General features: G+C 41.0%; 1 protein-coding gene across 5 annotated transcripts in view; it reads left to right on the top strand.

The window, feature by feature from the left end:
- arhgef37 (Rho guanine nucleotide exchange factor (GEF) 37) overlaps nucleotides 1-23587 on the top strand; it is a 169812-nt gene that overhangs the window by 5421 nt on the left and 140804 nt on the right. The window contains exons 1-2 of one of the 5 annotated variants that reach the window (XM_060836770.1): nucleotides 8314-8484; nucleotides 8702-8824. Coding sequence is in view for 2 of the 5 variants with exons in the window: in XM_060836769.1 (XP_060692752.1) it covers nucleotides 8951-8960 (10 nt within the window). In the remaining 3 variants the exon portion in view is untranslated. Of the gene's footprint in view, nucleotides 1-8313; nucleotides 8485-8701; nucleotides 8825-8888; nucleotides 8961-22534; nucleotides 22619-23587 lie in introns of those variants that run through there. The other 4 variants (XM_060836771.1, XM_060836769.1, XM_060836774.1 and 1 more) reach the window with 4 other exon arrangements.

Here is a 23587-nt window from a genome sequence, read left to right as displayed (position 1 = left end):
GAGCACTACCGGTCTTTGATGATGGTAGCAGCCTATCTGCAGCAACAAGAGTATAAATGAGTCCATGGATGGTCTGGGTTGTGCACATAACCCTCTGTAGTTTCTTACAGTCCTGGGCAGACAAATTGCTGTACTAAGCCGTTATGCACCCAGACAGTATGCTTTTTATTATGCATCTGTAAAGGTTGATGAGGGTCCTTGTGGACAAATCTCCTGAGCTGCCTAAGGAAGAAGAAGTGTCATTATGCCTTCTTCACTGTTGCATCTACTTGGGATGTCCAGGATAGGTTGTCAGTTATCATCACTCTTAGGAACTTGACACTGTCAACCCTCTCCACCTCCACTCTTTTGGTGTAGACGGAGGTGTGCTCTCTTTCTTTTCTGAAGTCAATAATCAGTTCTTGAGTTTTGCTGACTTTGAGAGAGAGGGTGTTATCATTGCACCACATCACCAAGTCTTCTATCTCCGTTATGTATTCTGACTCATTGTTGTTTGATATCTATCCTACCACAGTCGTGTAAGCAGCAAACTTGTAGATAGTGTTCGTTCAGAATTTGGCAACACAGTTGTGTTGTTGAGTAAGTACAGGAGGGGGCTGAGAGCGCATCCTTGGTGGGGTTATTGAGTGTTATCATGGAGGAGAGGCAGTTGTCTATCATCACTGATTGTGGTCTATGGGTCAAGAAGCTGAGGATCCATTTAGGTCTTGGAGTTTTGAAATCAGTCTGGAGGGGATAATCGTGTTGAAGGTGGAGCTGTGGTTGACAAACAGGAGTCTGACATAGGTGTCCTTGTTTTCCACATGTTCCAGGGATGAGTGCAGGGTGAGGGAAATGGTGTCTGCTGTGGATCTGTTGTATTGGTTGGCAAATTGCAGGGGATTTAGGCTGCATGGGAGATTAAAGCTGATGTGGGCCATGACCAGCCTGTCAAATCACTTCATGATTATGGAGGTCAGAGCCACTGGGCACTAGTCATAAAGGCACATTGCATGTGCTTTCTTAGGTACTGGAATGATGGTGGGTCTTCTTGATGCAGGTGGGGACTTTGGTTCGTGGGAGGGAGAGGTCTCAAATCTCTTGTCAAAGGTGCTGTGCTGACATAGATGTCCAATCAGTTCATGTTTCAGTGCCAAAGTTCAGAAAGTCTTTGCCAAGCGTAAATGTAATAATGAACAGCTGGTGCTATTTACTTGTTGCTAATGGGTAACTTTTGTAATTGAATGGTGAATACACCTAGAGAGCTATTAGAACGTGGCTTCTAAGACAGGATTTATATTCATATAGTGTACTTAGTAATTTAGTGGGAAACATGGGGCAGATTGAAGGATGAAAAACTGAGCTGGATATATATTCCAGCAGAAATAACTTTGTAGAGCTGTCTGCTCAAATCTAGGCAGGTGTAATTAAATCAGCTGGTAACTATGTGGTGATATTACACAATCTTTTTTCCATTACCACCACTTCATTTTTGCTTAGAATGAGCACTTTTGTTAAGAAAGAAACAAATCAACATAGCTAGACACTGGGAAAGATAGGCATTGTCTTAAATGATGACCTATGATTTCCTTCTTTTGCAATTAAATTTGGAATTTTTTTTTCTGCCTTGTTATTGACTGTTGTTTCAGCATTTGTTTAAGCATCTTTATTTAGAATCATTTGATTTTGACACCTCAATTAATGTATAGAGGCTACAAAATTTCCATTCCACTAGATATGTCTCTATCTGTGCTTTTTATGGTAAAAGAGGGAGGAGAAATAAAAGGGGTAAATTTATCAGGCGTCGCAGAAAGAGTTGGTCATTCACCCAATCTTTACTTTATTGCTACATGTTTAAATGTAGGTATTCCTCATTCTACTTGACCAAGAAGCAGTGTTTGTGACAGTAATCATCAGGGAAGCTAGCAGTAAGAATTGCTACATGCTGCAATCTGTCCTGTAGTACATCTCTACTATAGATACAGCACTGCCTGTGGATATGAAGGTTACTATCTTCAATTTTGTACCATCAAATAATTGTAGGTTGCTGCTGAGAGTATCAGTAACATATTCCCCTCAGCTGTGAACAGATAAATGAAACAGATCACAGATGCATTTCTTTTAAGCAGGCGAGTTTACCAACTTGTTGAAGAAGAAGTTGGGGATATGACTTTCTTCATTTTGAATTCAGTAATTTCATTTTAAGTTGTCCCATTTTAAACTGTTCTTCTTTGAAGTTGATCAGTTAATAAATTAATTTCTTCTTCTGATCGTTTCGCACTGTGCCTGATGTAGGGTTGCTGACCTTTCTTCTCTTGGTTCTTTCCTGATGTGGACACTCCCACTCATCAACATTCCCAGTTTCTGCTGACTCAATTTCACCGAGTAGCCCCTCATTGGCCCCAGCCCCCTCAACTAACTCTTCCTCTCTCATATCTTCCCTCTCACCAGCTCTCCTCTTTCACTGACCCTCCCTGTCATAGTTCTCATAGCTCTTACTGATTTGTCTTTCACCAATACTGCTTTTCATTGATCTACCCTCTCACCGACCCTCCATGACCATTCCTCTGACTGACCCTGCCTCTCAACAACCCTGTCACCGGGCCCGCCTCCAACCAGCCCTTTTTCCCATTGACCATTCTTCTTTCTCACTAACCATGCCTCTTGCTGACTTTCCCTCTTGCTCACCCTCAGGTTACAGCCAGGACTCCCTCCCACCAATGTTTCCTCCAGCTGACACTCTCATCAACTATACCATTCAAAGACAATCCTTCCTGACAGCCCTCCCACTTGTCACCTTTCTTTTGCTGACCCTCTCTCTCGCTGACCTTCCCTGTTGCTGCTGACTGTTGCTTTTAAGAAGTTGCTTTCTTACCTGTGCTCCCACTCACTACTGTTTACTAACTATTCCTCACACTTATCCTCCTGGTCGCAGCTGACTTGCCCTCTCATTGACTACAACTCACCCTCCTTCACAGTCAATGCTGATTTTTCCTGTCACTGACACTTGCTCTTGCCAGCTGTCCCCTCTTGCTGATCCTGCCTCTCACTCACCCTCCCACTCTCTAACACTCCCTCTCTTGCAGATCTTCCTTCTCGCTCACTCTCCCTGTCATTCCCTCTTCCTCCTAACTCTCTCAATGCATTCTTTCTCCAGCTTGCAGTTTATCTCTACAACCCTGCCAAAGCTACTCTTTTTGCCTCATTGTGATAATATCCTGGGGCTAATGGGAAGGACATGTTGAGCAGGAGAGGTGGGGAAAACATGAGTTCCACAGGAAAAAAGATTGTAAGCAGGATTTGTTGTGACCAGGAGATAGATGAGTAGGATTGGCGATAACTACAAGTAGGAGAAATAGTAATTTGGAGTGTCAAGAAGTGGGAAGGGAGTGAATCGGAGATTTGGGGAACGAGAGAGGCAGTGATCAGAAACACGAAGGAGTGGGAGAGGTGCTGATCTGGAAGGTTGGGGAACAGGAGAAGTAATGAGTCAGAGGACCAGTGGGTGGGAGAGGCAGCAAGCTGGAGTATCAAAGACACCATGAAATAGTGAACGACAATGTTGGTGAATGGGACAGGCCATAAGCTGGTGGGTGAGTGAGTATAATAACTCTGGAAGCCTGAATGGAAAGGAACAGCATTTATTATTGAACAGCAAAATAGAACGACAACTCGTGGCATAAATATGCTAGTCTTTGCCCAGACAGATGATGATGGGTCTGCTATCTCACAGAATTGAACTTTTTTTCTCATTGCCAAATCATTGTGGTTTTCTTTTTTCATTTATTATCCACTACTAGTAAATCACCCATGTTTCCAATAGAATAATTATTTGCAAAGCCCATTACAGGCATTGTATCTGCTTTATTTTTATAGCTAGAGATGCTGTTACACACAATTGAATGTTTTTTTTCTCACCATCAAATCACCATGACTTTTTTCATTGTTAACTGCCAACAGCAAAATTCCAGTGCAGCCAATTAGATAGTTGTGTCTGCTTCTTAAAAAAGAAAATTAACATGTATTGACATATTATGACACATGCCTGAGGCAGGTGGGATTTGAACCTGGATCTTCTGCCCTACAGGTAGGGACACTACCACTGGACTACAACAGCCCATTTTATATCTACTTTTTTTTCTCTATGGCGCCTGGTATTCTGAAATGGTCTTCTATCCAAGTACTGCCTAGGCCTGAGTCTGCTTAGCTTCCGAAACCAAACAAGATGAGGAAGATATAGACTGTAGGGAAATAGATGGTGACATCTTGCAAAATGTCCAGATTACAGAGGAGGAAGTGCTAGATGTCTTGAAATGGTTAAAGGTGGATAAATCCCCAGGACCTGATCTGTGGGAAGCTAAAGAAGTGATTGCTGGGCCTCTTGCTGAGATATTTGTATCATCGATCATCACAAGTGAGGTGCCAGAAGACTGGAGGTTGGCAACGTGGTGCCACTGTTTAAAAAGGGCGGTAAAGACAAGCCAGGGAACTATAGACCGGTGAGCCTGACCTCAGTGGTCGGCAAGTTGTTGGAGGGAATCCTAATGGACAGGATGTACATGTATTTGGAAAGGCAAGGACTGATTCGGGACAGTCAACATGGCTTTGTGCATGGGAAATCATGTCTCACAAACTTGATTGAGTTTTTTGAGGAAGTAACAAAGAAGATTGATGAGGGCAGAGCAATAGATGTGATCCATATGGACTTCAGTAAGGCGTTTGACAAGGTTCCCCATGGGAGATTGATTAGCAAGATTAGATCTCATGGAATACAGAGAGAACTAGCCATTTGGATACAGAACTGGCTCAAAGACAGAGGGTGATGGTGGAGGGTTGTTTTTCAGACTGGAGGCCTGTGACCAGTGGAGTGCCACAAGGATTGGTGCTGGGCCGTCTACTTTTTGTCATTTACATAAATGATTTGGATGTGAGCATAAGAGGTAAAGTTAGTAAGTTTGCAGATGACACCAAAATTGAAGGTGTAGTGGACAGCAAAGAGGGTTACCTCAGATTACAACAGGATTTGGACCAGATGGGCCAATGGGTTGAGAAGTGGCAGATGGCGTTTAATTCAGATAATTGCGAGGTGCTGCATTTTGGGAAACCAAATCTTAGCAGGACTTATACACTTAATGGTAAGGTCCTAGGGAGTGTTGCTGAACAAAGAGATCTTGGAGTGCAGGTTCATAGCTCCTTGAAAGTGGAGTCGCAGGTAGATAGGATAGTGAAGAAGGCGTTTGGTATGCTTTCCGTTATTGGTCAGAGTATTGAGTTCAGGAGTTGGGAGGTCATGTTGCGTCTGTATAGGACATTAGTTAGGCCACTGTTGGCATATTGCTTGCAATTCTGGTCTCCTTCCTATCGGAAAGATGTTGTGAAAAGGTTCAGAAAAGATTTACAAGGATGCTGCCAGGGTTGGAGGATCTGAGCTACAGGGAGAGGCTGAACAGACTGGGGCTGTTTTCCCTGGAGTGTCAGAGACTGAAGGGTGACCTTATAGAGGTTTGCAAAATTATGCGGGGCATGGATAGGGTAAATAGGCAAAGTCTTTTCCCTGGGGTCAGGGAGTCCAGAACTAGAGGGCATAGGTTTACGGTGAGAGGGGAAAGATATAAAAGAGACTTAAGGGGCAATGTTTTCACACAGAGGGTGGTATGTGTATGGAATGAGCTGCCAGAGGAAGTGGTGGAAGTTGGTGCAATTGCAACATTTAAAAGGCATTTGGATGGGTATATGAATAGGAAGGGTTTGGAGGGATACGGGTCAGGTGCTGGCAGGTGGTACTAGATTGGGTTGTGATATCTGATCGGCATGGACGGGTTGGACCGAAGGATCTGTTTCTGTGCTGTACATCTCTATGATTCTATGATTTTCAGACTTGCATGGCTGTAGGCAAAAATGAATTTCACTACCTTCCATAGCAGGATTTGAATCCAAGATTACAGAATATTACCTAGGTCTCTAGAGTAACACTTTAGCGATAATATTACTTTGCCATCATCTCCTCCATTATGTCTGCTTCTTTTAAAAAACATCAACCTATACAGGCATGTTATTACTCACCTCTGTAGCAGGTCAGACTTGGATCCAGGCTTTCTGGCTCAGAGTAAAGGCACTACCACAGGGCCACCTTAACAGTTTCTGCTTTTCTTGTTTCTCACATCTAGAAGTGTTACCACACACCATCAATGACTCACCCACCACCAAATCACTGTGTTTTAAAACTATTAACCAACACTAAAGGTCACCCATGCAGCCAATTGTTTTTATTATTCACTCATGGGATGTGAGCATCACTGGATGGCCAGAATGTATTGGCCATGCCTTTGAACTGAGTGGCTTGCTGGCAATTTCTTAGGGCAGATGAGAGTCAACCACATTACTGTGGGCCTGGAGTCACATGTAGACCAGACCAATTGAGAATGGCAGATTTCCTTCCCGAAGGACAATAGTGAACCAGATGATTTTTCCAACAACTGACAATGGTTTCATAGTCATCAGTAGATTGTTAATTCTCCCCGTGACTGACTGTGTGGAGTTTGCACGTTCTCCCCGTGTCTGCGTGGGTTTCCTCCGGGTGCTCCGGTTTCCTCCCACAGTCACAAAGATGTGCGGGTCAGGTGAATTGGCCAAGCTAAATTGCCCGTAGTGTTAGGTAAGGGGTAAATGTAGGGGTATGGGTGGGTTGCGCTTCGGCGGGTCGGTGTGGACTTGTTGGGCCGAAGGGCCTGTTTCCACACTGTAAGTCTAATCTAATTCCAGATTATTATTGAATTCAAATTCCACCATCTGCCGTGGCAGAATTCAAACCCAGTTCCCCACATTACCTGAGTTCCTGGATTAACAGCTGAAAATGTGTTGCTGGAAAAGCGCAGCAGGTCAGGCAGCATCCAAGGAACAGGAAATTCGATGTTTCGGGCATAAGCCCTTCATCAGGAGTTAAGACTGAAGTGCAACCAAAAACACAATAAAAGATTTTTCAAATAACCAACAAAGGGGTGCAATCACCTACAACCAATGCATACATGGTCCATGGGTCCACAACACTGCCAAATAAACATTTGGTTGGGAGACCCCAGTAGATAATGGGAGGACTCCTGTATAGACAGTCCTCCACTGGGGATGCCTGCTGCCTAGCAGCAAATAAGCAGGCGAAGGCTTGTCAGTGCAGCAGACAAAAAGGTTTGGTGGATGGTAATCAGCAGCAGCTGCCTGTGCAAAAAAATGCCTTTCTGTAAAACAAATCAACACGCTGCACATTTTGTTTTATTCATTATGCATCTTGTAGGGTTTACTACAGTGAGGTAGAGATGCAGTGAATCAGAGAGATGGTGAGCTAGAAGGTCAATGAAGGGGACATGCAGTGAGCCAGAGTATTGTTGAGGGAGAGAAGAGGTGAACCTAAGGGGTTGGTGAGTGGGATATGTGGTGAATTAGATGGAGGATGGGCAGGATAAGTAGTGTTTCAGAGGTTTGGTGAGAAGAGGTAACCAACTAGAGGAGCAGTGAGCAGGAGAGGCAGTGGGTAGAGTCAGCCAACAGAAGGTAAGGAGAAAGACCATGTTTCTTTTACATTTTAAGATTTAAAAAACTATAAATGTAGAAACTTGAAATATTTTACATTGCCAACAGTATAAATTTTGTTTTAATAATTTTTTTTCAAAAACTGCATATGTTGGAAATCTGAAACAACTAGTTATCGCTGGAGAAACTCAGCAGATTTGACAGCATCTCAGATGGAGGCTTCTGAGGAAGGCTCACTTGGCTAGAAATGTTAACTCTGATTTGTCTTCACAGATGCTGTCAGACCTGCTGAACTTTTCCAGCAATCTCGGTTTTTGTTTCTGATTTGCAACACCCGAAATCTTTTGGTTTTTATTTCAAACATTTTTTAATGTTGTATTTTCAGATGAGAAGGTTGTCCACAACCTAATGTACAGTTTTCACACTGTTTATAAGACGAAAGTGTGATTTGCTTAAATTCACGCTTTTTTTAAAGGTACACAAGTACAACTTTAGAAGAGGAACCGTAGATATTTTAAAATAACTCCTGTGATATGAAAGGGGGCAGGTGGGTCCTGAACCTAGACGTTTTGGTCTTTAGGTAGGGACGCTATATAAACCCGAGACGAAAAGATTGTAAATTTACAGAGATTAAAACAAACAAGTGTACTTTGAACTCTCCTGGACTTCCGCAATAAGTTCTGTGGAAGGAATGTTGACTTGTTGAGTACACAGTGTTTCTACGTTTTTTCCTCTTGTTGCTTTTGCTGCATTTTCCTGTCTGTTCCCTTTTTAAATCTGAGAAGTTGGCGCTCCAGGTCTTGAATAAACCCGGTTTAAGGGAGGGTGAGCCTGAGTGGGCGAGTCCAGCAATATCCAAGAGGAGAACCGGCCTCTGCGTACTCAGTGCCCACCCCCTGACCTTGCAAAACGCAATTTGACAAACATTTGTGAGACAATCCCAGGGATCTCGATTGAATCTCTGGAAATATTAACCCAAATGTATGTGTTATCTAAATGTACTTCATCCTGACATAGGCATGCACATATATATATTTTTATTGCTATTTTCAATGTTTTGAATTTCAGAATGAAGCACTTTGGAAGAAACAAACATATGTGAACGGTTTTGTGCTAGTGTTGTTTTTGAATTGTAATCATTCCGGTAATTAATTCTGTTTACGATGACCAGGCATAAATCTGTACTTTCAATTTGCAGGCACAAGGGTGCAGAGTAAAAACAAAAACATCTTAAGGTCGCCGATTGCAGCATTTAAGTGTGGTTTCAGAAACTGCTGAAAAAAACCGGTTTGTCAAGACCACGTTTTGGAAAACTAATACGGTAAGTTGTAACCTAATTACGGCTGCTTCAATTTGCTGTTCAATTTGAGTCATTCAAGACTAACGTTCGGTTTGACCTGAATGTACTGATCCAACTGGCTGGAATACCTGTTTCTGGGAGATCAACATGAATGAGGGTAAGCTTTTCTGTTCGATTTTCGTACTTTGGATTGAGTCGAATTTTCCCTACAATCACTGACTGATTTGAATAATCTCAAATTATTGCTACCATAATGCTTTCATTAAATATAAGTTTTAGATTTGTAAGATATTGTTTAAAAAGAATTTAAAGATGTGGAAACTTAATTATATATTCATCTAACCTTTAGGTTTGAGAATGTGGTGGCATTGTAACTAGACAGAATTACTCAAAGGTTTCACCAAGTCTGACAGACTGCCTTGTTTATTATGTTATTTTATTCCTTAAACGTCCATGCAACCCTGTTTGAGCAACTTATTTATCCTTAAAACCTGTTCATTTCTTCACTTTATTCACCATGCTGCTGTGCCAAACATTTCGGTATCTGACTAGCTAAGAATTGAATTGAATTTATTGTCACGTGTACCGAGGCACTGTGAAAAGCTTTGTCTTGTGAGCGATACAGGCAGATCACGGAGTTAAGTAAATAATAAGTAAACAGCGGCAAAAACAAAAAACACAGGTACAGGAGAATGTTAAGGGTTTGTGAGTCCATTCAGTATTCTAACAACAGTCGGGTAGAAACAGTTTAGAAACTGGCTGGTTCATGTTTTCAGGCTTCTGTACCTTCTCCCTGATGGTAGAGGTTGTAGAAAAACATTGCCAGGGTGGGACGGATCCTTGAGAACGCTGGAGGCCTTTCCTTGACAGTGGACCTGGTAGATGGATTCTATAGATGGGAGGTTGGCCTTTGTGATTGTCCGGGCCGAGTTCACCACTCTCTGTAACAATCTCCGATTTTGAATGGTACAGTTGCCATACCAGGTAGTGGTACATCCAGACTGAATGCTCTGGATGGCGCATCCATAAAAGTTGGCAAGGGTATTCACCAAATTTTGCAAGCTGCCTTTCTGTTTTTGCTACGAAAATGAATAACCACATTTATTCACATTCTATTTCATCTACCATGCATTTGATGATTCACTCAACTTGTCCAAATCACACTGAAGCATCTCTGTATCCTCACAGTTCACCTTCCCATCTGACTTTGTATCATCTGAAAACTAAGATGCATTACATTTAGTTCCCATCTCGATAAACAATATATAATTGTTAATAGCTCGGATTTTAAGTACTGATGCTGCCGGTGCACCACACGGCACTTGGAAAAGTGGAAGTACGCAAGCACTATAAAATCACATTTCCTTTTAAAACAGTTCGCCACAACCAGGAACTCAATTTAAAATACATCGTTTCACTCGCACCTGATGAAGGAGTGACATTCCAAAAGTTATTGTGCTTCCAATTAAACCTGTTGGACTACAACCTGGTGTTGTGTGATTTTTAACTTTGTTTCCCTAAAGTTGAGTGAGGTGGGAAGTGATGTGGTCAAAGTTTTAAGGTTTCTCTTATAAGTGCAATTTTTTTCTCTATTGTTATAAACTGTTCTGTTACAAGATTTAAAGCATTGCAATTGATTGGAAAATGTCAGTAGCAGAAATAAATAATTGAAGACATATATGCAAGGGTCATCGTGGAACCCATCATAAGGATGGTAACGCTTACATCATGCTGTTATATAAGATGGAATAATTACTTTGATCTAAAGGCATAGAAAGACAAAATGCAGGAAAATCTTCTAGAGTCAAGTTGCAAATGTATCCTGGAAATTCACAACTGTAATCCAAAACATTGAACCATAATTTGCTATTGTAGACTAATTCATGGTGTCAGCAGTCAGTTAGACCTGCCTTTGAATGTTTTGAACAGTAAACAATTTTGTGGCAAATTATTGAATGCTTGAGGTGATGGCATAGGAACATTATTTGAATGTGAGTGAACAGGGTTACCTACATGGTATCTCCTTAGCAATCAGACTGAAAAACTGTGAAATAATGCAAGGACAGTGAAGCAAGTGTAAACTAGAGTAGCAAATTCAATGTCAAATTAGGAACAGAAAAATAAAGTAAATGAAGGAATGGTTTGATTTGTGTGGGTAGAAAAGAAGACAGATTGCTTTTAGAAAAGCAAATTAAAACTTGAAATTTTAAACTCTTCCAGCAAAACTAAAAATTAAAGAATGATGCTTCACACAGATCTTAGTTTTAAATGCCAGAAAGATTAATAGTTTAAATGAGTGTTTTATGCATTTTAAAATGATATTTTGACTGAAATGGACAAAAGTTAGCTTTGTGGCAAGCTTTGTTATTGTTAGAAAAATGGAAGTTCACACCATTCAGTGTGTTTCAATGGTGGGACAGTTAACATGAAACAAAGCTAATGGCAGAGTGCTGAATTTTGAGCAGCAATTTCTGGAGTTGTGTTTAATTGTGTATCAGCCTTCAATTGAATTTGCACTTAGAGTCATAGAGTCAGAGAGATATACAGCATGGAAACAGACCCTTCGGACCAACCTGTCCATGCCGATCAGATATCCCAACCCAATCTTGTCCCACCTGCGAGCACCCGGCCCATATCCCTCCAAACCCTTCCTATTCATATACCCATTCAAATGCCTCTTAAATGTTGCAATTGTACCAGCCTCCACCACATCCTCTGGCAGCTCATTCCATACACGTACCACCCTCTGCATGAAAAAGTTGCCCCTTAGGTCTCTTTTCTATCTTTCCCCTCTCACCATAAACCTATACCCTCTAGTTCTGAACTCCCTGGCCCCAGGGAAAAGACTTTGCCTATTTATCCTATCCATGCCCCTCATAATTTTTAAACCTCTATAAGGTCACCCCTCAGCCTCTGACGCTCCAGGGAAAACAGCCCCAGCCTGTTCAGCCTCTCCCTGTAGCTCAGATCCTCCAACCCTGGCAACGTCCTTGCAAATCTTTTCTGAACCCTTTCAAGTTTCACAACATCTTTCTGATCGGAAAGAGACCAGAATTGCACGCAATATACTTGCACATAAATAGTTGTTCACCTCTCTGTTAATGTTAATGGCATACTTTGCGACAATATGCAATTTGCAACTGACAAATGATTGAAAATGCATTTAATTCCAGTGCCAAACCTTATTTTTATTTTTCTCTATTTTTACAATGCCCATTTTCAGTGGTGGATCCAATTGGTGGTGGTGGCTATCGAGGGGTTTGGTGTTATAATTCCTCTTACTCTTATCTGCCAGGTATTCTGAGACAGGGATGAAACTTGAGGGGCACTGCCTGATTTTGTTCCCAAGAAACTACCACCATCCTCTCTGACCTCTTGATTTCACCCACATATTTGTGTGATTCATGGCTGGGCATTCATTAGGTAGGTAAGGAATTCCCAGTTTTCAGTTCTTCCTTTCATACCAAAGAACCAAATCTGGAGTACAAAGCCCCCGCCCACTCTATCACCACCAGCAGCACTACCACCACCACCACAATCAGCCTTTTGTCAATTGTTGAGACACTGATACTCCCATGAGCACAGGGAATTTCAGGATACTGACTCAGCAACAATGTAGGAATTGCCAGATATGTCTAATGACAATGGTGTGTGTGTTGGAGGAGATGGTGTTTGCATTACATTTCTGCTATTTGACTTCTAGTAAGTAAAGGATGCATGGCAAGGAGGTGTTCCTGAGATTCCCCTGTAGCGCATGCATAATGCAATTATAACACTCAAGTGGTGGAGGCCGTGGATGTTTGAGTACAGTGACTGATTTATTGGAGAGGATATAAAACCTTTTAAATATTATTACAGCTTTGTGGTGGATTTTCTGTAACACAGTTGTTATGCTGTTGTGCATGGAAGATCAAAACCTGTTAGTCTTGGAGTTGATACAAATTAAAGATTTTGGAAAGTATTCTCTAGCTTACTTGGTTTTTACATCCAGGTTGACAGTAAGTACGGAATAGGGCTTTGTACATACAAATAACGTTTACAAAATAAATAGACTTTACCCTCGGTAAACAATTATGAACCCTCAGCATACAACTCAAATAATTAGAACTCTAACCCGAACTAAAATTCTCCTTCTATACAGAGAAACACAAACAAAAATAAATAGGTGGAAAGGCAGGTTGCGAAAGGGATACAGACAGCTTGACACTAGGTCAAATAAGTGGCTAAATTGTTGGTAAACAGAGTATAACATGGGAAAAAGTGAACTTGTTCATTTTGGAAGGAAGAACAAAAGAAAAGTAGATTATTTAATTGGGGAAAACTGCAGAAAATTGCAACACAGAGGGACTTGCGGAATCTCATGCATGAAATGCGAAGCCAGCACACAGAGACAACATGTAATCAGAAAGGCTAATGGAATGTGGAGGACTGAGAGCAATTTTGGTCACCTTAATTAAGGAAAGATATCATTTCATTGGGGCCACTTCAGAAAAGGTTCATTGGTTTGATCCCTGGTATAGAAGGATTATCCTGAAAGCAAAGGCCAAATAAGCTGGAATTTAGCAAAATGAGAGGTGATCGCATTGAAACAAATAGAATTATTAAGAAGCTTGACAGGATAAGTGCTGAGAGGATGTTTCTCCTCATAGGAATGTATAGGAGCAGAGGGCATAGTCTCAGAATAAAGGTGCACATTGAAGTCCTGAACTCCCTGATATTTGAAAATCTCTTTACTTCACTTTTAAATATTTTAAGTTATCTGGCCTTCATAACTCTAGGATGGAGAATTTCAGAAATTCACTACCCTTTGGGAGAAGAAATTCCTTCGCCTTTCAGACTTAAAATAATATGTACTAGGACCTCTAGTTTGAGATTCACCTGATTGGGTTGGGATATCTGGTCAGCATGGAAGGGTTGGACCGAAGAGTCTGTTTCCATGCTGTACATCTCTATGACTCCAGTGGAAACCGTCTCAGCATCTATTCCTGGGATTCTTCTGAATCTTATATTTTACAGTAAGGTCACTCCTCATTCTTCTAAACTTTAATGAATAAGACCTAAGCTGTTCTCATACATCAACCCACTCATCCTGGAATCAGCCTAGTGAATCTCTTTTGAGCTCCAATGCCAATAAATCCTTTCTTAAACTCATATTGAAATCTTACACCATTTTGGCATGGCCTCACCAACACAAATATAGCGTTGTTACAACATTTTCTTTTTTAAACTCCAATCCACTAAAAACAGAGGCCAAAACTCAATTTGCCGTCTTCATCACTTGATGTACCTGTTTGCTAACATGCTGTGTTCACACAAACAACACCCGATCTTTTTGTGCTATCTTTTTAGAAGTCTCTTTCAACTTAAATAATAATTCTTTTGATTCGTCATGCCAAAGTGCATTATCTCACGTTTTCCTACCAAATTTTGGCAGATAGGTTAACTAACTATACTCAATCTATATCATGTTGAAAAATTTATGTCCTCAACGTGCTCACCCACTTATTTTTGTCTCATTAGAAAATTTGGACAAATTACACTTTGTCCCCTCATCCAAGTCATTAATATAGATCGTGGATAACTGAGGCCCTGAAGTCCATCCTTGCATTACTCTATTACACTCCAAACTGAAAAAAAGACCCATTAATCCTGACTCTGTTTTCTGTGAGTTAACTAATCCTTAATCCATGTTAATAACTTATCCCCAATACCATGAGCTGCTATCTTGTGCCATATCCATTTATGTGGCTCCTTGACAAATGCTGTCTAGAAATTCAAATACACAGTATCTACTGGTTCCCCTTTATCAATTCTGCCTCTTATATCCTCAAAGAACTCTAGCAACTTTGTTAAACATGATTTCCCGTTCAGAAAACTAGGTAGACTGTTTAATTGCACTAAGCTTTGCTAAATTTCCACCAATTTAATCCTCCCATTCTCCACAAATTAATTTAAACCTCTATTTACCATCCTAATTAGACAATTCACAGGAAGTCTGGTCCCAGCTTGGTCAGTGCTGCCATGCTATAGTAAATGTTTTCTTTGCAGTGTTTTCTTTGCTGTCCACTTGATTGCAACAGGATCTGGACTAGATGGGCCAATGGGTTGAGAAGTGGCAGATGGAGTTTAATTCAGATAAATGCAAGGTGCTGCATTTTGGGAAAGCTGAGGTAACCCTCTTCGCTGTCCACTACACCTCCAATTTTGGTGTCATCTGAAAACTTACTAACTGTACCTCTTATGCTTGCATCCAAATCATTTATATAAATGACAAAAAGTACAGGGCCCAGCACCGATCCTTGTGGCACTCCACTGGTCACTGGCCTCCAGTCTGAAAAACAACCTTCCACCACCACCCTCTGTCTTCTACCTTTGAGTCAGTTCTGTGTCCAAATGGCTAGTTCTCCCTGTATTCCATGAGGTCTAACCTTGCTAATCAGTCTCCCATGGGGAACCTTGTCGAACGCCTTACTGAAGTCCAAATAGATCACATCTACTGCTCTGCCCTCATCAATCTTCTTTGTTACTTCTTCAAAAAACTCAATCAAGTTTGTGAGACATGATTTCCCATGCAGAAAGCCATGTTGACTATCCTGAATCAGTCTTGCCTTTCCAAATACATGTACATCTTGTCCCTCAGGATTCCCTCCAACAACCTGCCACAACTGAGGTCAGGCTCACTGATTTATAGTTCCATGGCTTGTCTTTACCGCCCTTATTAAACAGTGGCAGCACGTTTGCCAACCTCTTGTCTTCCGGCACCTCACCTGTGACGATCGATGATACAAATATCTCAGCAAGAGGCCCACAGGGAAGAATGAAAATATGAACATTTGCTGTTGATAGACCATAGAATCAGTACCAGAACACTTGCTGAACAGACGTAGTATCAATACTGGAAGTTCAAGCAGGAACTCTGAACACGGATAAGGGTGCAAACGTGGGATTGTGAGTTATCACAGGGTGTACTCCTTAATGCCAGATACTTGAAGTGGAACTGGGGGATTGTGGTAATGAGGCTCCTTGCCTCATGGCTGGATGAAAGGATGCACTAGATCACAGGGCACTTGGATAACTGAAGTTGTTTCCTCAATCTTGGCAGAACTTTGACCCAATTACATAGGATATACAATGGAGAAATGAGCTATTTTTTCAACATGTCAATGATAGTAGTATTTATGTTCATCACCGGCCTGCCCTGCCACACCTAAATCTTATTAGAATAATCCTCTATTTCCTTTCGGTCAAATACTTATTTAGCATTGTTATTTGCCTTTCATATTCATTCATGTTTGGCTGCTAGTTTTTCTCTTGCTATTTGTGCCTATTTTATTAAAACATTTTTTGTCTGTGCTTTGGACACTTGTGTTATCCAAGTACTCTTGTCAGTGAGGCAGACAAAGTGACATAATTTCGTTTGCAGTTCAACTCTATTTTATTAACAAAATATTCCTTCTTTAAAAAACAATCTGAGCACTTCCCAAATTCCTACATATTGACTGTCTATTTAGCTCTTTCTGAGAAAGGATATGACCATCCACCTGTTTGAGCTGGGCCATTGGAATCTCTTTCCTCTTCAACTCTCTTCCACAAAGGAGGGTATCAGTTCACGGCAGGTCTTCTAGGGTTGTCACATGATCTTCTGCCATGGGTCTTGCTAAATCTTTGCTGAAAGGCATGGCTTCCAGGTAAGTGTTTTTATTCCTCCCTCACCCCAGATCTTCATGAATGTTCTGTGACCTTTTGGCCAGTGAGGTCATGAGTAGGTTTCAAAGCATCCAATGCAATTACAATAACAGCCTTCACTACTGCCATGCCAGAGAAGCATAAAGTGCACATCCTCAGGGACTGTCTGGAAGTCAAGGTGCTTTAAAGCTTGATCAATTCTTCTCCAATTCACAAACCTTGGGTAGGTTGTAGCTGCTTCTCCCTAAACCTTTGTGACCCGTTTGACCTTGGTTTCCACTCAGCTCCATAGTGGAAAGCTGCTGTTTAGTTTGCCAGTTTTCTGTCAGGCCTGATTTCTCTGACTGTGGGGCAATTTAGAAAGTTCAGATTTGGGCCTGAGGTTGCTTTACCACATTTGCATTCTATAATTAGGTAATGTTAGACATTTAATTTTTAAAAAGTACTAAAGTAACATCCCAGCCCTCACTGTTCAAAATAAGTACTCTGGTCCCATCCTTGTAAATCTTTTGTTGCGCAAATTCCATGTTGCTGTGCTATGGGATGTGGCAGCCTTCCGTTTTGAATGGTGATACTTTGTATTTTGAGTTCAACTCTATTCGGCATTGCCAGGTGTAGCTGAGGATCCCCCTCTGGTATGGCATTCTGTGGTTCATTTGGTTGCATAGGAAAGACAACGGATGCACAGTTCACTTCCTCAGATTCCTCTTGGCTCTCTTCTCGGCCAGAGCTTTCTGTTGCTGCTCAATGTGCTAGAGCTATCAGAGACTGTCTTCAAGTTGTCAGTGTCAAAGTCTGCCATCTTCATGTTTTGCAGGTGTCCTTAGGTATTTAGCCTAGATATTTATGACCAGAAAGTCTTTGGGTGTATGGCCATTTTCCAGCCAATGAATGTGGTTGAGTCAGCGAAAACATTGGCTTGGCAACAACATTTGTGTACTGATTGACTCAGCATGCTCTGGGATCCTTGAATTGATGACATTAGCCTTACGGAGTGATGCTGACTATGCAGTGAATGTTGAAACTATTCCACCTTTTCTCCTGCCTAGCATATAATGTCAAAGTATTATCACTCCATGCAAGAATGAAAGGAGGATGCAGACTTGGTAGACTCAATAGTTTTCAGTTTGTGGTCAGCTTGCTGCTCCACACACTCTTCTACTTAACTTGGTCATTAAAGTTTAACCCATTCTTTAAAATGTCTACTCTATATCTTTTCTATAATATAGCAACCAAACTATATTCAGCACTTTAGTTGTGGTCTAATCAATGTTTCATACAACTTAGCAAATCTCTGAATTCTAAATTCCGTGACTTTATAAATAAAGTAATTGTTTTTTTTAATAACCTTTTGAATATATATTACAACTTTCAGTGATTTGCATATTTGTATTCACAGCTCTTTTTGGGCTAACACTTAAGTGTGTTTCCAAGCAATATATGATCCCTTACTTTTCTTAATTAGTGAGGGGTAATTCAGTTTGTTGTGTTAAAATTCAATTGCAGATTATATATCTGTTCTACAAGTGTTAATGTTTTCTGTGCCAGGCAATGAACATCTTCGACAAGGAAGAATCTTACCTTAACATATAATACCATTACCATCACTGAAACTCTCACTACCTACATTGAGGGAGTTACCATTGACCAACCACATAAATACTGTGGTTATGTGAGCAGGTCAAAGGCTTGGAATTCTTTGTAGAGTAGCTTACTTCCTGTCTCCCAAAGGCTGTCCTTTGTCTACAAAGCACAGATCAGGATTGTGATGGAGTACCTTCCACTTAACTGAATGAGAACGGCTATAACAACATTCAGTAAACTTGACACCCTCTAGGATAAAGGAGCCTGCTTGGTTAGAACCCTCTCCACCAACTTTCCTCCATCAGAAATGCAGTGTGTATCATCTGAAAGATGCACTGAAGCAATTCAACTCAAAGGCAATCTGATGGCCAAAAAATGTTGGTTGTTACTTCTCCACTAGAAGGGCAAGAGCAACAGATCCAAGCGCACACCACCACTTGTGAATTCTTCCAAGTAGTCCATTATCCTGACTTGGAATAATGCCATAAATCACCACTGCCTCAGGATCAAAATCCTGGAACACCCTGCCCAGCAGCAATGTGGGTGTACCTTCCGCAAGAAGACAAGCAATTCAAGAAGATGACTCACTGCTACTTTTTCAAGGACATTGGTTATGGACAACATCGAGCTCACAAACCATGAAAGAATTAAAAATATTGTTGCAGTTGTTCTCAAGTGTTGACTGTCCTTCCCAATTTGAGTTTGTCACAAGTTTAGAAATGATCCTTTTGATTTCAAAATATAACTCATTCATATAAATTATGGGACTCCATTTCCCACCTATTGCACTCTAGATAATTTGTCTTTACTCCCATCCTTTGTTATTTACCTTGTAGCTGACTCCTCTTATTGACTACCTTTCAAAAGGCCATTTTGAAAATCCAAATTATATTGGAACTATTACATGATCCTTGTCTACACTATTTATTATCATGCTAAAAAAACCGAGGCTGACCAGTCAACACTTGGCCTTTAAAATTGATGTTGGCTATATTTAATGTATTTGTTTTCTGGACTTTTGTCCTATTTCCTCATTTTGTAGAGATGCTTTTTCTTTTACTGCCTACATTGCTTCCTATTGTTTCCCCTTATTTCTTATGAGATTTGGTCAAGAGCAAAATGAACTGTTGTGTTAATGTACACTACATCAGTGACCGTACTGTGGAGGAAGTCATTAAAATTAAGACTTCTGTATGTGGAAGTACAAAATTCCATAACAGTGCAAGTTGCTTCTTTGTTTTTTTGCCTGGACATCTTATTTTCATTTGTATCTCATAGCCATTAAACCTTAACACCATGTTCCCCTTAAACCGTGCAGCTGTGTCTGAGAAACTTTTTCACAAAAAGGGTGGTGCATGTATGGAATGAGCTGCCAGAGGAAGTGGTGGAGACTGGTACAATTACAACATTTAATAGGCATCTGGATGGGTATATGAACAGGAAAGTTTAGAGGGATATTGGCCAAGTGCTGGCAAACGGGACTAGGTTAATTTAGGATATCTGGACTGCATGGTCAAGTTGGACCGAAGGGTCTGTTTCCTTGTTGTACATAAAATCATGAGGGGCATGGATAGGGTAAATAGACAAGGTCTTTTTCCTGGGGTGGGGGAGTTCAGAACTAGAGAGCATAGGTTCAAGGTGAGTTGGGAAAAATTTAAAAGGAACCTAAAGGGCAACTTTTTCACACAGAGGGTGGTATGTGTATGGAATGAGCTGCCAGAGGAAGTGATGATGCTGGTACAATTACAACATTTAAAAAGCATCTGGATGGGTGTATGAATAGGAGGGGTTTAGAGGGATATGGACCCAAATGCTGGCAATTGGGGCTAGATTAGGTTAGGATATCTGGTGAGCATGGATGAGTTGGACTGAAAGGTCTGTTTCTGTGGTGTACATCTCAATGACTCTATGACACACTCACACCATCATTGCTGTCTGTACACAGGCTTCTGCTCTGGTTTAAATACAATGCATACGGTACTCAAGCCCAGGCAGGAGCAACTAAATATGAGAAAAATTTGCTTTTCTATAAGAGTAAGCATTCATCCTTTTTTATAAAAAACTTATATGGACAGAAAATTGTGGACAGGACAAACCAGTTTTGTGTGATATTCCTTTTCTAAGCACAAAACCGCAGCATAAAGGATAGTAAAAGTGCCACAGAGAATTACAGATATTATTAGATGGAACCTTGACACAGCAATCTTGCGTCAAAGCTAGATTTTTAATTTGAATAATCTATTCCGGTTCCACCACATTTTTCTCCTATGTCTTTTATGCTTGTCAAATACCCATCTTCTTATGTTTTGAATGATGTTGCAGTTTCTACCTCAGTATTTCACATACTAATGACCATCTTTTCCCTATTATTCTAATCCTGTGCTGTCTTGGACTGATTTGTCAACCAATCAAAATGTTTACCTTCTCAAAACATTTTGTAATTTTGAAAGCCTCTCTTGGACTGTCACACTTCGTACATCATTCCAATAATTAAAGCTTTCATTCGGAATTTACTAATCAAAAGTAATGGCATTAAAAGTTCACACCATTATTAATAAATGCAATTGAGCCAGAAACGTATGGTGAGGAAGCATTATGAAAAGGTTTCCATACTTAATATACTTATGATTGTTTTTATTTATTCATTTATTCATTTTATGAAAAGTGGCAGTTGCTAACTGACCAGCATTTATTGCTTGTGTCTAATTGCCCTTGAGAAGGTGGTGGTGAGTTGCCTTTTTGAACCACTGCAGTCCCCTGTTGTGAGTTGATCCACAGTGCCAGTACGGAGGGAATTCCAGGATTTTGACCCAGCGACAGTGAAGGAATGGCAATATGTTTCCACATCATAATGTTGAGTGGCTTGATGAGTATGTTGGAAGGGAGCTTGAAAGTGGTGGTGTTCCCATATATCTGCTGCCCATGTTTTCTAGATGTAAGTGATTGTGGGTTTGGAATGTGCTGTTTGAGGATCTTTGGTGAATTTCAGCAGTGCATCTTGTAGATAATACACACTGCTGCTACTGAGTGTCAATAGTGGAGGGAATGGATGGCAGTGCATCCACAAGCAATCAAGTGAGCTGCGTTGTCCTGGATGGTGTCAAGCTTGTTGGGGCTGCAATTATCCAGGCAAGTGTGGAGTATTCCATCAAACTCCTTATTTGTGCTTTGTAGATTGTGTACAGGCTTGGGGAGTCAGAAGGTGAGTTACCTGCCGTACTATTCCCAGCTTCTGACCTGCTCTTGTAACCACTATGTTTATGTGGTGAGTCCAGCTGAGTTTCTTTTCAATGATAATTCCCAGAATGTTGGTAGTGGGGGATTCAGTAATGGTAACAGGAACAGTGGTTAGATTGGCTTTTACTGGTGATGGCTATGGCCTGCCATTTGGTATTGTCATGAATTTACTGAATTTCATGTATTTACTGTATAGTAATTGCCCATTAACATCACCACAGAATGTTATGTTGAATAAATAGGAACATTAGAACAGGAGTAGGCCATTTAGCCCCTTAAACTTATTCCAGGACTCAGTGATATCATGGCTGATCTGTGCCCTAGCTTCATATGCCTGCCTTTGCCCCATATCCCTTATCAGCTTTGCTTAAGAAAATATCATCTGTCTTAGTTTTAAAATGAACAACTGGTCCAGCATCCACTGCCATTTGTGGAAGATAGATCTTTGATACTATCACTCTTACTGCCTAATTCTCAGACTATGCCCCTTAGTTCTAGAATTCCCAACTAATGAAAATCATTTATCTTTTATATCTTTCCTGATAATATCTTGAAGAAATCAGTTAACACCATAGCAGGACTTTTTGGCAACATCGTAGTTTTTAATTATTACTGTACAGTCTGGTCCAGAAAGTGAACATAGAAACGTTTGGAGTTTAATTCCTTCAGGTTTTTACTTTCTTTGAAAAGATTTTGATGACGGCCACATTAAATGAGTTTTCTTGTGTTTCCTATTCTCCCTCAATCCCATCTTTATTTTCTTCGCTTTTTTCAGCACCTGATTTAGAGTTAGATTTATTTATTGTTCTAGGTATATTGTCCTAAGTACAGTGAAAAGTAGATAATGTCACCATGATGCAGCACAATCTTGGATAACAAAATAAACTGCTGAATAAATTGTGTAAATTTTTATTTTTTAAAAATTCATTTGTGTGATGTGGACATCGGTGGCTTGCCAGCATTTATTACCCATCCCTAGTTGCCCTTGAGAAGATAGTAGTGAGCAGCCTTCTTGAATTGCTGCAGTCTACCTGCTGTGGGTTGACCAACAATGGCATCAGGGAGAGAATTCCAGGATTTCAACCCAGTTACATTGAAGGAATGGCGATATGTTTCCAAGGATGGTGAGTGGCTTGGAGGGGAATTTGAAAGTCGTGGTGTTCCCATACAACAGCTGCCCTTATCCTTCCAGATGGATGTGGTCATGGTTTGGAAGGTGCTGTCCGAGGATCCAGGCACGTGGGGAGTTTCCGTCACATTCCTGACTTGTGTCTCGTAGATGATGGACAGGCTTTGGGGAGTCAGGAGGTGAGTTACTTGCCGCAGTATTCCTAGCCTCTAATCTGCTGTTGTAGCCACTGTGTTTATGTGGCGAGTCCAGTTGAGTTTCTGGTCAATTATAACCCTCAGCAATTTTCCATGTTGTCGGTACGTGCAGTGTTGTAACTGTGCTGGAGCAACTTGGTTAGGGGAGCGGCAAGTTCTGGAGCATAAGTCTTCAGTACTATTGTCAGAATGTTGTCAGGGTTCATAGTCTTTCTGTATCAAGTGTCTCCACCTGTTTCTTGATATCATGTGGAGTGATTTGAATTGGCTGAAGACCGTTATCTGTAATGTGGGGACCAGTGGTGGAGGCCAAGATGCATCATCCACTTCACACTTCTGACTGAAGATTGCTGCGAATGCTTCAGCCTTATCTTTTGCACGGATGTGTTGAGCCCTTCCATCTTTGAGGATGAGGATATTTGTGGAGCTTCCTCCTCCAGTGATTTGTTTAATCATTCACAACCATTTACACCTGGATGTGGCAGAACCGTAGAACTTAGATCTGATCCACTGGTTGTGGGATTGCTTAGCTCTCTCTTACGCTGAAAATGCTGTCTGGCATACGAGTAGTCCTGCTTGGTGACTTCACTAGGTTGATACCTCATCTTCTGCTACGCCTGTTGTTGCTCCTAGCATGCACTCTCGATTGAACCAGGATTGATCCTTTGACTTGATGCTAATGGTTGAAGGGAGATATGTCAGGCCGTGAGGTTACAGATTGTGTTGGAGTACAGTTCTGCTGCCGTTGATGACACTCGGCGCTTCATTGTTGCCCAATCGTGATTTGCTAGATCTGTTCACAGTCTGTCTCATTTAGAACAGTGCTTGTTCTACACAACACGATGGAAGTTATTCTCAGTGTGAAAGTGGGCTTTTGTCTCCACAAGGACTGTGCGGTGGTTGCTCTTCCCAAGACTGTCATGGACAGATGCATCTGCAGCCGGCAGATTG

The sequence above is a fragment of the Hemiscyllium ocellatum genome, chromosome 16 (genome assembly GCF_020745735.1).
Source record: "Hemiscyllium ocellatum isolate sHemOce1 chromosome 16, sHemOce1.pat.X.cur, whole genome shotgun sequence".
Lineage (NCBI taxonomy): Eukaryota > Metazoa > Chordata > Chondrichthyes > Orectolobiformes > Hemiscylliidae > Hemiscyllium > Hemiscyllium ocellatum.
Note: the sequence above shows the minus strand (reverse complement) of the source record. Positions and strands in the feature narration are given on the sequence as shown.